The sequence below is a fragment of the Archocentrus centrarchus genome, chromosome 9 (assembly GCF_007364275.1).
Source record: "Archocentrus centrarchus isolate MPI-CPG fArcCen1 chromosome 9, fArcCen1, whole genome shotgun sequence".
Taxonomy (NCBI): domain Eukaryota; kingdom Metazoa; phylum Chordata; class Actinopteri; order Cichliformes; family Cichlidae; genus Archocentrus; species Archocentrus centrarchus.
Genome location: NC_044354.1, coordinates 12,954,323 through 12,969,113, shown reverse-complemented (window position 1 = coordinate 12,969,113; position 14,791 = coordinate 12,954,323). Strand labels below are relative to the sequence as shown.

At 39.2% G+C, this 14,791-nt stretch overlaps 1 protein-coding gene across 2 annotated transcripts in view; it reads left to right on the top strand.

The window, feature by feature from the left end:
* Positions 1 to 14,791, top strand: part of pcsk5b (proprotein convertase subtilisin/kexin type 5b) — a 65,032-nt gene that overhangs the window by 33,263 nt on the left and 16,978 nt on the right. For both annotated transcript variants that reach the window (XM_030737005.1, XM_030737006.1), the window contains exons 10-11: positions 6,939 to 7,042; positions 9,473 to 9,590. In XM_030737005.1, the coding sequence (XP_030592865.1) occupies positions 6,939 to 7,042; positions 9,473 to 9,590 (222 nt within the window). The remainder of the gene's footprint in view (positions 1 to 6,938; positions 7,043 to 9,472; positions 9,591 to 14,791) is intronic.

Here is a 14,791-nt window from a genome sequence, read left to right as displayed (position 1 = left end):
GAACTGAAGGCCCTCTATAATGCAGTGAATAGATATAGAATATAAATAATAAATGATAACTGCATTCCTATTAAGTTCTCCATTTCTATTAAATAACTTAGTTTCTTGCAGAGTATTCTCTCTATTTAAATATGCATCTTCAAAAAGGTTAGGATATTAAGTTTTGCACCTGCTTATTTTTTTTTTTTTTAATTTATTGTTTAAAATGTGTCCCTGGAAGAAAAAAAAAAAGACGACTTGTTAAAATTGACTAGAGTAAAGCAAGATGAGAAAAATAAGAGACAGATTAAGAACAAGTAATTTTTTTCCCCAGTTGGTTTCAGTTAAGCCTTCATGCCTTCCCAAAGCCCTGGGTGCTCTGTGCCGGCCTGTTCTTACTTTAAACCTGTTGAGGGGCTCAGTCTGTCATACATTCATGAATTGGAAACAGTGCAGGTGCAGAGACTCTGAATTAGGCCCATCATCACATGTTGAGCAGCTCAGTTAGCTGAGGTCACTTCATTTAACCTGGATAATCCAATCCAAATCCTCCCTGTAGAAAATATTCTCCGTTTCCAGGCAGTGCTGGACACATAAGCCTGTTTCCTCAACAAGATTATCACACACTGTTTCTTGTCTGCCTGCTTTCTTCTCGTTTGCTGGCATTCACGTCATCTCTGTGGTGCTTTCTTTGCCTTTACTATAGTCACAATGCTCTGTGTTCTTACTCCTCCAACCCTTTTCTTTTTTTTGTTTTTTTTTTCCATGCCTATTCATTCAAAGAGAGGACAGGATGAAAGACAAAAAGGGAAACAGTTTAGAAAAACTCTGTCTAGTACTGATCGTATCTGTTCTTATCTGGTGAATGAGGGCGAGCAAACTTTGTGATAAACATAGATGCCATTATGCTAGACTGCACTACAATCTCTGTTATGAGGCATTTTTTTGTTGGCATGAGAGAAGATTGGAGCAGGAAACTTCAGAGAACTGCCCTGCGTGCTGTTCTCTGCAGATTTTGCCAAGTTTAAGATGTTTAAGTGAGTGCATGATTTAGCAAAGCAAGCAGCAACTTTTTAAAGCCCTAGGCATCTTTACCCTGTCTTTGTCCTTCAAAATGGAGAGATGTTGGGATGAGTGAACATGGAGACAAAAGACTTTACTAAAGAAAAAACAAGAAATGGATATGATTGCCATATGAACCTCATCTGCTGGTGGATTTTAAGAAACCAAAACAGGGACAGATGGGCTTAAATGAATGTTTTTCCTGCTTTAAAATTCAAGATAGAGTGGCATGAAAACCTGTTTAGGTTAAACCTCTGTCGCTGGACTGAAATAAGAGTAAAAAACAGATGGAGTGTTTGTGTTTCACTTCACCCGCCTCTCTTTCTTCTGTCACTTTGCTCTTAGCTTTCTCCCTTCAGATTACCCCTGTGTGTTTTCAGCCATAATTACGCTTCAGAGTAGCACCAAGAAACCTATATTAGATGTCTGATTTGCTGCTGGTTTCCCCCAGCATGTGAGCTGCTCCATTAATTAGTATTGGCTTGTTTATGGGAAGGCAGTCATGGCCTAGATAACGATGCCAAAGTCACTTTTAATTAATGACCATAAAACATTTATGCACCCATAATTACACACTGGCAGCTAAGCCTATTAATATTGATCTGACCATTAATTATTCTGACTTTTCATTGGACTTATTTGTGCTACCATCCTTTATTTATTTCTGTACTTGACTTTATTTTAAGACATTAAGTCTGTTCTACAATTACAAGTCTGGTCTCACTGAGAGCATTAGTGAGTTTTGGGCATGTATAACAGCCTGTAAATGTCTTGTTGCATTCTTGGTATTGTAGGGATCTCTTTTCTCTGGATTTTATTTAGGAAAAAAAGACAAATTTTAAAAAGTTCCCCCTTTTTATCTAGTCTTCCTCACATGCAACAGAAAATGGTTTGTTTCAATTATAAACCCTGATAACTAAGTTAATTTGATTGTTTCTCTAAAAGCAATATAAATAGTGGATATAGCCATCCACCGTGATGGCGCTTATAGATTAGTGAAGTCCCATCTTGAAGCCTTGACGTGCCAAGTAAGGGGTGGATCTGACTGAAATACAGATTGACACTGCAGGCTTGTACAACAGAGACTTGTCAATCACAAGGAAGCCTTGCATGAACACTAATTTCATATCTACTTGACACCAATTGAGACCATAATTCACAAAGTGAACATCATGCTGTATTCAGTAAGACCTGAAAATGGTGATGAAGACCCATTAACTCATCTGGTAGTTGTTTATTGAGTTCGTAGAGCAAGGGAGCAGAGGGGTCATTTTCTAGGAGACTAGGCAACCAGAGGATTTGCCCTTTGCTGGTAATTATAAAGAATGCAGGTTTTAGGCACTTCCGCTAGAGACATTATCAGAAAGCAGCATTACAGTCAAAGAATCCTGAATTAAAATATATGGGAGAAAATTCCCCAACAACAAAGATGGTGATAGAAGTCTAAGTACTGGGGATAAAATAAAGATTACATGCAGTTTTCGTCGTGAGTGTTGAAATTAAAGATATTATAGATGATGCTTTACAAAATTGCTGATCTAACTCCCTGGAGGTGTTTCAAAGTCAAGTGCTGAGACTTTCTTCTAGAAAGACTTTGCTTTGACATTGACTTCTTGGACCCTGGAGCTAAGTCCATCTTTTTATATCAAGTCAATGTTTGAGAGCAAGAGATGACAGACGGCTCTTTTCCGTGTTTTTTTTTTTAATTTTTATTTTTAAATTGCTTCCAAGTTCGTGAGTATTCTAGGGGTCTGCTTGGGAGTTAGTTAGAACCCAACCCAAATTTTATGAGCAATTTTGATATTTGGTGATTTAATAAAATCTGATATCTATTTTTTTTTTCTCATTTTAGGTGCACAAAACATTAACAGATTTTCCTAACATTTGTTTTGTTTTTGTTTTTTTCCCTCAAGGTTAGCTGCTTGGGTCAGCTGTTTATTGTGTTTGTGGTGTTCCAATAGGAGTGGGCAATATAGCCACAAAATTATATCATGATATTTCGAGAAAATTTGCAATAAGGATTTTTCTGACAATATTAAAAAAAAAAAAAAAAATCTGAACATTTTACTGATTCTTCCAGGCAGCAGCTTTTACAAGTGTAAGTAATTGAAGGGCATTTCCTGTCCTTCATGTCCAGTGAGGTACTATCACTGATTACACACTTTTTAATTTAAAATTTGAGTATCTTGAAACAAGGTGACAGCAGCACCATTTTAGGGCAATAATACTGACACAACATTATATCCAGTGACCAGGCATAAGTCAAATGAAAGCACAAAAGTAACCTATGTGGTGTCTGCCCTGGAAAATGTAAGTTAAAGTATAAAATAATGCATAACACTTTAGACGAACAATAACTAAGGTAACTTAACCTTGTAACTCTTCAGGAGCTGCACAACAGTGTCACATAATAAAACTGAAAAATATTTTTGTATCTTGCACCAAGCTTTTTAAGCAGCAGCATAAAGTCCTGCTTTTTGACCATATGCATCATTAAATGCCAGCCACCGTTTTGCTTTTCCTGTCCCATGTACCGCAGATAGACCAGCGGACTGTGTTGTGTTTTTTCTTTTCTTTTTTTTTAAATTTTTTAAAAAATTTTTTCTTTTACCTGGAGTGGTGAAACAAGTTTGTTGTTTCCAATTTCATAGTAACAGATTTTCACGTACATACTTGCGTACATACAGTGGTGTGAAAAAGTGTTTGCCCCCTGCCTCATTTTCTGTTTTTTTGCATGTTTGTCACACTTAAGTGTTTCGGAACATCAAACCAATTTAAACAATAGTCAAGGACAACACAAGTAAACACAAAATGCAAGTTGTAAATGAAGGTGTTTATTAGTAAAGGTGAAAAAAAATCCAAACCATCATGGCCCTGTGTGAAAAAGTGATTGCCCCCCTTGTTAAAACATACTATAACTGTGGTTTTTCACACCTGAGTTCAATTTCCCTAGCCACACCTAGGCCTGATTATTGCCACACCTGTTCCCAATCAAGACATCACTTAAATAGGAGCTGCCTGACACAGTAAGGTCCACCAGAAGATCCTTGAAAGCTACACATCATGCCGAGATCCAAAGAAATTCAGGAGCAATTGAGAAAGAAAGTAATTGAGATCTATCAGTCTGGAAAGGGTTATAAAGCCATTTCCAAAGCTTTGGGAATCCAGTGAACCACAGTGAGAGCCATTATCCACAAATGGCGAAGACATGGAACAGTGGTGAACCTTCCCAGGAGTGGCCGGCCGCCCAAAATTACCCCAAGGGCGCAGCGACGACTCATCCAAGAGGTCACAAAAGACCCCACAACAACGTCCAAAGAACTGCAGGCCTCACTTGCCTCAGTTAAGGTCAGCGTTCATGCCTCCACCATCAGAAAAAGACTGAGCAAAAATGGCCTGCATGGCAGAGTTCCAAGAAGAAAACCACTGCTGAGCAAAAAGAACATTAAAGCTCGTCTCAATTTTTCCAAAACGCATCTTGATGATCCCCAAGACTTTTGGGACAACATTCAGTGGACCAATGAGACAAAAGTGGAACTCTTTGGAAGGTGTGTGTCCCATTACATCTGGCGTAAAAGGAACACTGCATTTCAGAAAAAGAACATTATACCAACAGTAAAATATGGTGGTGGTAGTGTCATGGTCTGGGGCTGTTTTGCTGCGTCAGGACCTGGAAGACTTGCTGTGATAAATGGAACTATGAATTCTGCTGTTTACCAAGAGATCCTGAGGGAGAATGTCAGACCATCTGTTCGTGTACTCAAGCTTAAACGTACTTGGGTTCTGCAGCAGGACAATGATCCTAAACACACCAGCAAGTCCACCACTGAATGGCTGAAGAAAAACAAAATGAAGACTTTGGAGTGGCCTAGCCAAAGTCCTGACCTGAATCCTATTGAGATGTTGTGGTATGACCTTAAAAAGGCTGTTCATGCTCGAAAACTCTCTAATGTAACTGAATTAGGACAATTCTGCACAGATGAGTGGGCCAAAATTCCTCCAGAACGCTGTAAAAGCCTCATTGCAAGTTATCGCAGACGCTTGGTTGCAGTTGTAGCTGCTAAGGGTTGCCCAACCAGTTATTAGGTTTAGGGGGCAATCACTTTTTCACACAGGGCCATGATGGTTTGGATTTTTTTTTCACCTTTACTAATAAACACCTTCATTTACAACTTGCATTTTGTGTTTACTTGTGTTGTCCTTGACTATTGTTTAAATTGGTTTGATGTTCCGAAACACTTAAGTGTGACAAACATGCAAAAAAACAGGAAATGAGGCAGGGGGCAAACACTTTTTCACACCACTGTACAAAGTACCTCACGTTGTTGTAGGTTTTTGAAGTAGCTTCATTTTTAGGTATTAAGTTATTACCGGAAGCTGTTTCTTGATCTCAGACATGCCCACGCTTGGCTCATTGTTTTGTGCACTAGGGAATGTAAACACATTGTTGACGTTTTTAGCTGTTATAAATGCCGATACTGATATATGAGCCTACCAATAAATCGTTCTGGTTCTAATCTGAATGACCCATATTTTGTCAGATGGTGAATGTGAGGCTTGTCTGTGGAAGCACTACACTGCTGTGCAACTGCATGCACCCTTCAGGTGAACTTTAAAGAAATATAACAGGAATGACTACTTGTGACGCAGCTGTCTGTGAACACAACCCCATCTTGGTGCAGTCAGATACTGATTGCTAGCTTTTAACATATCTAAAATATGGCTGGCCTTTAATAACAATGTAAATCACAGCTGGAATTCTGTCAGGTGGTGTTGGTCTCAGGTTGGCTAGTATTCATGCTAGAGCTGAATAAACAATAGAAAATGGAGTATTTGGGGAAAACATGGAGGATACAGCAGCTTGGAGCACATGAGGAAAAATCTTTGGCCTGCCTTAGGAAGAGATATGTTACCCTGGTGTTCAGGGCAAAGTTACATTCTAATAAGAAAGGCATTAACAAGGATAACAAACACGGATTACCATTGGTGTAGCTTTTCTCATTGGAGGCATGTGTCATGTCAATGCGGAGACAAAAGTTCTGTACAGCAGGTTTCACAGACCAACAGGTAGCTGCTCTAATGTTAGACAACAACAGGACTTGTTGAGTTGCTATATCTGCCTCAGAGCATATCTGTCTATTTTCCTGAGTTCTGAAACCAAAATGTTAGGTTGCAAACCTAAAATAGTAGTTTTAGGTCAAAAGCTTTGGAGTATTGCAAATTCTGGAGGTCTCAGATGGTGAGGGAGTGACATGGGGGGGGTGGGGGGGGGCAGAGCATCTGGCCAGCATATGAGATGGAAGGGAATCCCAGGAAACTTGGTGACCCACTTCTTCCTGGTTTTTCCTTTTAATGTAGTGTTTAGACATCAAAGGAGTTGAGACACATGGCTGCCATCCCGTAATGGATCTCACGTGAGATCTAAGAAACTAGAGACGGAACAAGCATCTATGCCCTCCATCTACGTCCTCTGTAATTTTCTCTCTCAGTAATCTTCCCCCTACTGTATATTCCTGTTTTCTTTACCTACTTTTACGTTTCATCTTTCTGCTTTGTTTTTTTTAATTCCTTCACCTTTTGTACTGATTTTTTTCTAACGTTCCTTTCATCTAGCTAACTGTCCATCCCCCACAATGATGTCTGATTTGAACTCTCACAGCAGTAGTGGTATTCATTTCCGCTCTGCCCCTTTTAGACTTTTTTGCTTTATGTCCCAATATTCCTTCTTTTCACAACACATCCAAATCAACATAACCTGCAGATTTGCATATTTGTAAATCTGTCTCCTTGCTTTTGTGAAAGCAGGTCACATATTTAGCTCATGTACAGCTGTGTGTTTCTTCTTTATTCATTAATAAATTAATGGATTTCTGTGTATTTGTGTTTTCTTCTGATAGTTCTCTCCTAACATGGAGAGATGTTCAGCACATCATTGTGAAGACCTCTAGAGCCGGACATCTCAGCGCTCCTGACTGGAAGACGAATGCTGCTGGTTACAACGGTACACACACACACACACACACACACACACACACACACACACACACACACACACACACACACACCAACCATCAGTAAACTAATTGGTGTTACATCCAAACTTGTTTACTCATTGCTAAAATAGAGAGCAACAGAATATATCTGTTTATTAATTTTAGACCATCTATTGCTGTGTTTTTTTTCAACCATCAAATCACACTGAGAATTTCAATCTCTTGTTGGTGTTTCTTCACAATAAAAACGATCAGTTACCAGTCCTATGTGACTGATTTTAATTAATTTTTAAGAAGTGCATTGAGCAGTGTTTGAAGTTTGGAAAAAGTCTTTGAAATAAAGTAGACTTAATTTAATTGGAATTTGTCTTTATAAAGTTTTTTTTCTAGTATTTGATATTTATTTTTGATATTTGCTTTTGATTCACTGCTATAAATCTGCACTTCTTTTTTCCACCAGAAATCAAAGAAATTAATAAACTTTACATAGAAGAGCTAGTAAGGCTTTCTAAAATGTCTTTGACTTGTTTCTCTAAGTGGTGAGGCAAATGTTGTGAGCATTTAAAAAGCAAAATGAAAAGTTATAGCTCTGTGTTAGAAAAATGAGCTGTTTGAACACAGGACCATGTGGAGGATGGTAAGGTATTTTTTTCCAGCAGATGAATAGGTTAACTAATCAGTTATTGCATTGTGAAAATGCATTTTTTCACTAGTTGATCAGTTTTCTCCAGTATGAAGAACGCTGATGAGAAGTTTCCAAAAATGTCTTGTTCTTGCGTAACTACGGCGCCGCCAGCTGCCATCTGTCAGGGTCCATGTGGTTGGTGCTATTTTGTAACTTTGAGCGTGTACCTGTGTGTGTGTGTGTTTCTGTGTATGCTGGAGAGAAACCAAGAGAGGGAGAACTAAGGGTCAGCCAGGCTGCAGGCCCAGTGTGCCTGGAGATTTTCCAAGTGACAGAACAGAGAAGGAGGGGTGAGGAAGTATGAAAGGAATTCATATTTGATTAGCTGTACATATAAGCAGCGTCCCCCCACCCCCTTCACTCTGTGCCATTTTCATACTATATAAAATAGAGGGGCAGTTGAAATGTATATTTTAGAGTTTCACTTTGGTTGATGCATTGTGATTCCTCATCAACTCGCATCACAGTTCTAAAAACATGCAACTACACTCACTGGCTACTTGATTTGCTAGATTCTTCAACTGCTCATTAAAACGAATAACCAATCAATCAATCAATCAATCAATCACATGGCAGCAACTCAGTGCATTCTGGCATGTAATCATGGTCAAGATGACCTGCTCAAGTTCAAATTGAGCATCAGAATGGGAAAGAGAGGTGACTTTGAATGTGGCATAGTGCTCCAAAAGAGAGAAAATATCCAGTGAGCAGCTGATGGGAAGGCAACAGTAACTCAAATAACCACTCCTTGTAACCTAGGTATGCAGAAGAGCATCTCTGAGCCTTGAAGCAGAGTGCTACATCAGAAGACGACACTGGGTGTCACTCCTGTCAGCTACGAACAGGAAACTGAGGCTATTATTCACAGGGGCTTACCAAAATTCCCCAACAGAAGATTAGAAAAATGTTGCCTGGTCTGATAAGTCTTGATTTCTGCTGTGGCATTCAGATGGTAGGGTCAGAATTTAGCATAAACAACGTGGAAGCATGGATCCACCCTGCCTTATATCAGCAGGTCAGGCTGCTGGTGGTGTAATGGTGTGGGGGATATTTACTTGCCACTCTCTGGGCCCCTTACTATCAACTGAGCACAGCCCTACCCGAGAATTGTTGCTGACCATGTCCATCCCTTTGTGACAACAGTGTACCCATCTTCTGAAGGCTACTTCCAGCAAGATAATGTGCCATATCACAAAGCTCAGCTCATCTTAAACTGGTTCCTTGAACATGACAGTGAGTTCACTTTACTCAAATGGCCGCCACAGTCACCAGATCTCAATCCAGTAGAGAACCTTTGGGATGTGGTGGAACAGAATGGATGCAGCAACTGCGTGATTCTATCATGTCAATATGGACCAAAATGTCTGAAGGATTAATGCAGTCCTAACATGCACTCCCTGCAGCATCAACAAAATCCTAAACAAATCTATATTTACGTTTGGGGAATTCATGGCCCAAAAATGCCTTTAAAAACACCTTCCCTGTGCACTTTAATTTGTTCTTCCGCACCATAAACATATACATAAACTCCCCATTTCAGCAGATTTCATTAGAGTACACGTGGGCGATCTCCAGAAGGAGTGACACAAAACATGCCCATTCTCTTTTATAATATCGATAATATACTGCTTAATTTAAGATGAGAAAAAGACAAAATCTTCTTAAGGAATTTAATACATGACACTCTTTTGATAAACTGTCCTTGCTAGGCAAAATAGACTGATGAGCTGTGACTTTTCACTGTTTCCTGCAGTCAGCCACCTTTATGGCTTTGGCCTCATGGATGCTGAGGCAATGGTGAAGGAGGCAGAACGATGGAAGCAAGTCCCTACTCAACACATCTGCGTGGAGAGCGCAGACCGACAAATCAGGTAAAGCACAAACACACGCACATACCTGAACTATACTGGATATAGACCAGGGGGACACCCCTGATGTAGACCATAGATCCCTTACTTTTTTGACATTTCACCTTCCCCTCCAATTAAGAGGGTTAAGCGAAATGTCAAAAAAAGTAACTTAAAGGGCCAAATTGTGTTATTTTTGACATCAATTCGCAGACCGGAAGCGGGCGGGGCCGGAAGCGGCCCATGAGCCGCAAGTTTGGACACCCCTGATATAGACCATAAATCCCTTTGCCTTGATGGCCATAAGTATATGGACAGCCTACACACTTAAAGGCTGATTTGACATCAGACTCGGGGAACTTCTGCAGGAATTTTATCCCGTTCAGCCACAAGAACATTATTTAGGTCTGCTTTTAGGCTGATAAGCAATGTCTCATTGTTGGTATTCCAGAGTCATCCCTAAGGAAGCGCTCAATACTCCATACAGGTCTGTCGGGTTCCACACCAAATTCATTGTCTTCATTTGCACACAGGGAAAGGACCTTCCCCAAACTTTTTCTACAAAGCTGGATCACTGTTTAAAATAATGCATGCTGGAGTTTTAAAATTTCACCAAGTGACTAAATCTGAAGCTAACGGACTAGTATGCCTGCATAAATTAATCATATCTACTGTTGGGCCCATTCTATAATTAAACTAGCATATGTGTATGTACAGTTTCTTTGACACAAAGGAATCTGATCCCACCTAGTGTCCACATATACCAGCAAGTCTCATTAAATATGGTTTTATTCTGGCTAATTTCGTTTTTGTGAGCTTTTCTCAGAGCTGCCCCCCCCCAACTCTGTCTCAATCTGTTCCCCCTTCTCAGTTGTACTGTCTTTCTTTTCTTTTCTTTTTCTTTCTGTCTCTGGTGTTTTGCACTGGCATGTGTTTCAGAGTGCAGTTGTGCAAGCTGTACCTTGATAGGGGCCAAGCATTAGTTCTGGCAGGGTGGTTCTCACATAAGACCTTTACTATGCACACACATACACACACACACACACACACACACACACACACACACTTACATAGAGAGAGCCAGGGCTTCACAACTTGTTATTCTTGATGCAGCTGGAAGCCTGAGCTCTGTTCTGTGTTAGGCTGGCTGGCTGAACTTGAGCCCTGAACTGGTTTGCTTTCAGTCGAAGGCTCAGTGGCCAGCGACTGCACCATTATCAGTGTCATTCTGTCTGTTCTGCTCCAGTGCACAAGTCAGCCCATATGAGGCTTATGTAAAGTCTAGCTTGCGCCGGAGGCAGTCGTGTTCAGGGCTCCTTATTGGTATAATGTACAGTGTGTGTGTGTGTGTGTGTGCGCTGTGTAGCCCTAGCGATACATGAATGGGATTAAAGCATTGTTTTTGAAAAGAATAACACTTTTATTAAGCCAAAATGAAAAGCAAAATAAGCAATCACCAGAAACAAAAGGCTTTGTATTGTTTTGCTTTTGAATGCAAATGAATCACAAAAGTGTTATCTGTGACATCTCTCAAAATTGGATTTGCCCTGGAAAGAGTGGAACAATCTTTTCCACAAACCAAATAGTTTGTTAAAAATAAAGATGCACAGTTCTTAAGAAAACAAAACAAAAGATAATAGCAGGCATATGTGTGCATCTTTTACTTTGCTTTTACATCTCTCTGGGTGTGTATTCTGTGCTTCTAGTGTAACTTGCGACATAAGTGCAGTCATCACCTCACTGCTGTGCTCCCACACACCCTCTGGCTGGCCTCTCTGACCACGTTTGGTAATGTCTGTCTGCAGTTGATCTCAGCACCACTTGGAGTATGCAGCAGGAAAACCGCATGATCCGAGTGCAATCAGGCTGGTGGTAATCAGCTGTGCATCTGCTCAGTCCCATGCGTATGGTTCAGCTATCTGGGTGGTGTCAAAGAGAAGAGCTATTCTATCAGCTTCAGACTCCCCAGACATTACTGCTGACCGCTTTCCAAACAGTCATAAAAATGGACATTCAGTGTTTTCACTGTTATTCATTCCATCTAATCTGCTTGACCACAAATGGTTTAATGCTTTTCTGTTTTTTTTGTAGTTTATATATAAACATTTGTCTCTGCTATATTGACTCTTAATGCCTCAATTGGCTGTTCAGGCTTCCATTATGGAAACAATCAGAGCTGACAAATGGAAAAATTGTTGCAGATTATTTTCCTTTTTGCATTCAGGGATAGTCATGTGCTGCTTTTAATTATAAATCACTGTTGTTCCTTTCTTCACCGATCTAATTGATGTGAGACAGATTAATTTAACGTATCAGCTCGGGTAATTTAAGCAGCATTTCTCAGTGGAAATTATTAGTTTTATCTTTGTGGCCATTGTTGGCTTTTTGCAAATATATCAGTCATAACAAATTGATGTTTTTAGCAGTAATTAATAATCAGTGAACCAGCATTGATTACGTGGTCTGAACTGGCGAAGCAGAATATTTTCATTAATAAAATAAACCACTGTGTTACTTTTGTTCTCAATAAATTCTCAAGCCAATTGTGAAGAAATGTTGTTTCTAGAATCATGTTTGATATCACGAGCTAGTTCATAATTGCCTCAGGGCAACTTTACTGGCAAAGATAAACATCTATGCTGCATGGCACGCCACTCTGCAGCTTCACGCCTCCTGCCATCCCCCTGAAACCCCATCCCCATAGAGACAGTGCCTGTTCCCAGACCATCAAAAACAAACCAAAAATCAGCAAAAAACTAAGCATAAAAATTCCCAAAGAATAATATAGCATCATCTACTCCAACAAAGAGTAAAACAGTTAAATGTGGATTATTAAACATTAGGTCTCTCTCTTCTTAGTCCCTGTTAATAAATGATTTAATAATTGATCAACATATTGATTTATTCTGCCTTACAGAAACCTGGTTACAGCAGGATGAATATGTTAATTTACATGAATCAACACCCCCGAGTCACACTAACTGTCAGAATCCTCAAAACACAGACCGAGGAGGAGTAGCAGCAATCTTCCACTCCAGCTTATTAATTAACCAAAGACCCAGAGAGAGTTTTAATTAATTTGCCTGACCCTTAGCCTTGTCCACCCTAATAGGAAAACTCAAAAACCTGTTTTGTTATTATCTATCATCCACCTGGTCCTTACTCAGAGTTTCAATTTGATTTCTCAGTTTTTGTATCTGATTTAGTGCTCAGTTCAGATGAAATAATTACAGTGGGTGATTTTAACATCCATGTAGATGCTTAAAATGACAGTGGCAACACTGCATTTAATCTATTATTAGACTCAAGTGGCTTCCCTCAAAATGTAAATGAGTCCACCACCACTTTAATCACACTCTGGATCTTGTTTTGATATATGGCATAGATACTGAAGACTTAACAGTAGTTCCTGAAAACCCTCCTTTGTCTGATCATTTCTTAATAACATTTACTTTAATGGATTACACAGCAGTGGGGAACAAGTTTTATTACAGTAGAAGTCTTTCTGAAAGTGCTGTAACTAAGTTTAAAGATGTAATTCCTCCATTATTATTCTCTTCAATGCCATGTGCCAACACATTGCAGAGCAGCTATCTAAACTCTGCTCCCAGTGAGGTCGATTAGCTCGTCAGTTTTTCATCCTCACTGGGTACGACTTTGGATACTGTGGCTCCTCTGACAAGGAAAGCCTCAAGTGCCTGACTCCCTGGTATAACACACAAATGTGCTGGAGAGGAAGTGGCATCTCACTAATTTAGAAGATCTTTATTTAGCCTGGACAAAGAGTTTGTTGCTCTATTTAAAAAAAAAAAAAAAAAAAAAAAAAAAAAAAAAAAGCCCTCCATAAAGCTAGGACATGTTACTATTCATCAGTGATTGACGAAAATAAGAACAACCCCAGGTTTCTTTTCAGCACTGTAGCCAGGCTGGCAAAGAGTCAGAGCTCTGTTTAGCTGAGTATTGCTTTAGCTTTAACTAGTAATGACTTCATGCATTTCTTCACAAATAAAATTTTAATATTCCTACTAGACTGCTCAAAGAAGTCCTACCAGTAATTAATGCTTCAATCTTAAATATGATTAAAGCATCTTTAATTTTCCTGATGGAATCTTCATAAAGGGATTAATAAAGTTTTATCTAATCTAATCTCTAATCTATCTATCTTTATTAGTTGGCGACTAAGCTGTCTTAGCTAATTATAGGCCAATCTCCAACTTCCTTTTCTCTTAAAAACTCTTGAAAGAGTAGTTGTAAAACAGCTAGCTGATCATCTGCAGAGGAATGTTTTTTTTGGGGGGGGGGGGGGGGGATTTCAGTCATATTTCTGAATTCATCACAGTACAGAAACAGCATTAGTGAAGGTTTCAAAAGATCTTCTTATGGCCTTTGACAGTGGACTCATATCTGTTCTTGTCCTGCTAGACTTCAGTGCAGCTTTCAATACAGTTGACCATAATATTTTTTTACAGAGATTAAAGAATGCCATAGGTATTAAAGGTACTGTACTGCAGTGGTTTGAATCATATTTATCTAATAGACTCCAATTTGTTCATGTAAATGGGGAGTCTTCTTCACACACTAAGGTTAATTATGGAGTTCAACAGGGTTCTGTGCTGGGAACAAGTTCATTTACTCTATACACGCTTCCCTTAGGCAGTATTATTAGAAAGCATTGCATACATTTTCATTGCTATGCAGATGATACTCAGCTTTATCTATCCATAAAGCCAGATGACACACATCAATTGGTTAAACTGCAGGAATGTCTTAATGACATAAAGGCCTGGATGACCTCTAATTTCCTGCATCTAAATTCAAATAGAACAGAAGTTATTGTACTCAACCTCACAAATCTTAGAAACACAGTGTCTAACCAGGTACTTTCTCTGGATGGTATTACTTTGGCCTCCAGTAACACTGAGGAATATTGGAGTCATTTTTGACCAGGATATGTCCTTCAATGCACATATTACACAAATATGTAGGGGTGTTTTTTTGTATTTGCACAATATTTCTAAAATTAAAAATATCCTATCTCAGAGTGATGCTGAAAAGCTAATTTATGCATTTATTTCTAAGTTGGACTATTGTAATCACTTACTATCCTTTAGTTATGCTGCTACAGACCTAGGCTGCTGAGGGGTACCCATGATACACTGAGAAGTTTTTTCATTCACCTTTTTTACTCTGTTTATACACCACTGTGCACTTAATCATTAGTTATT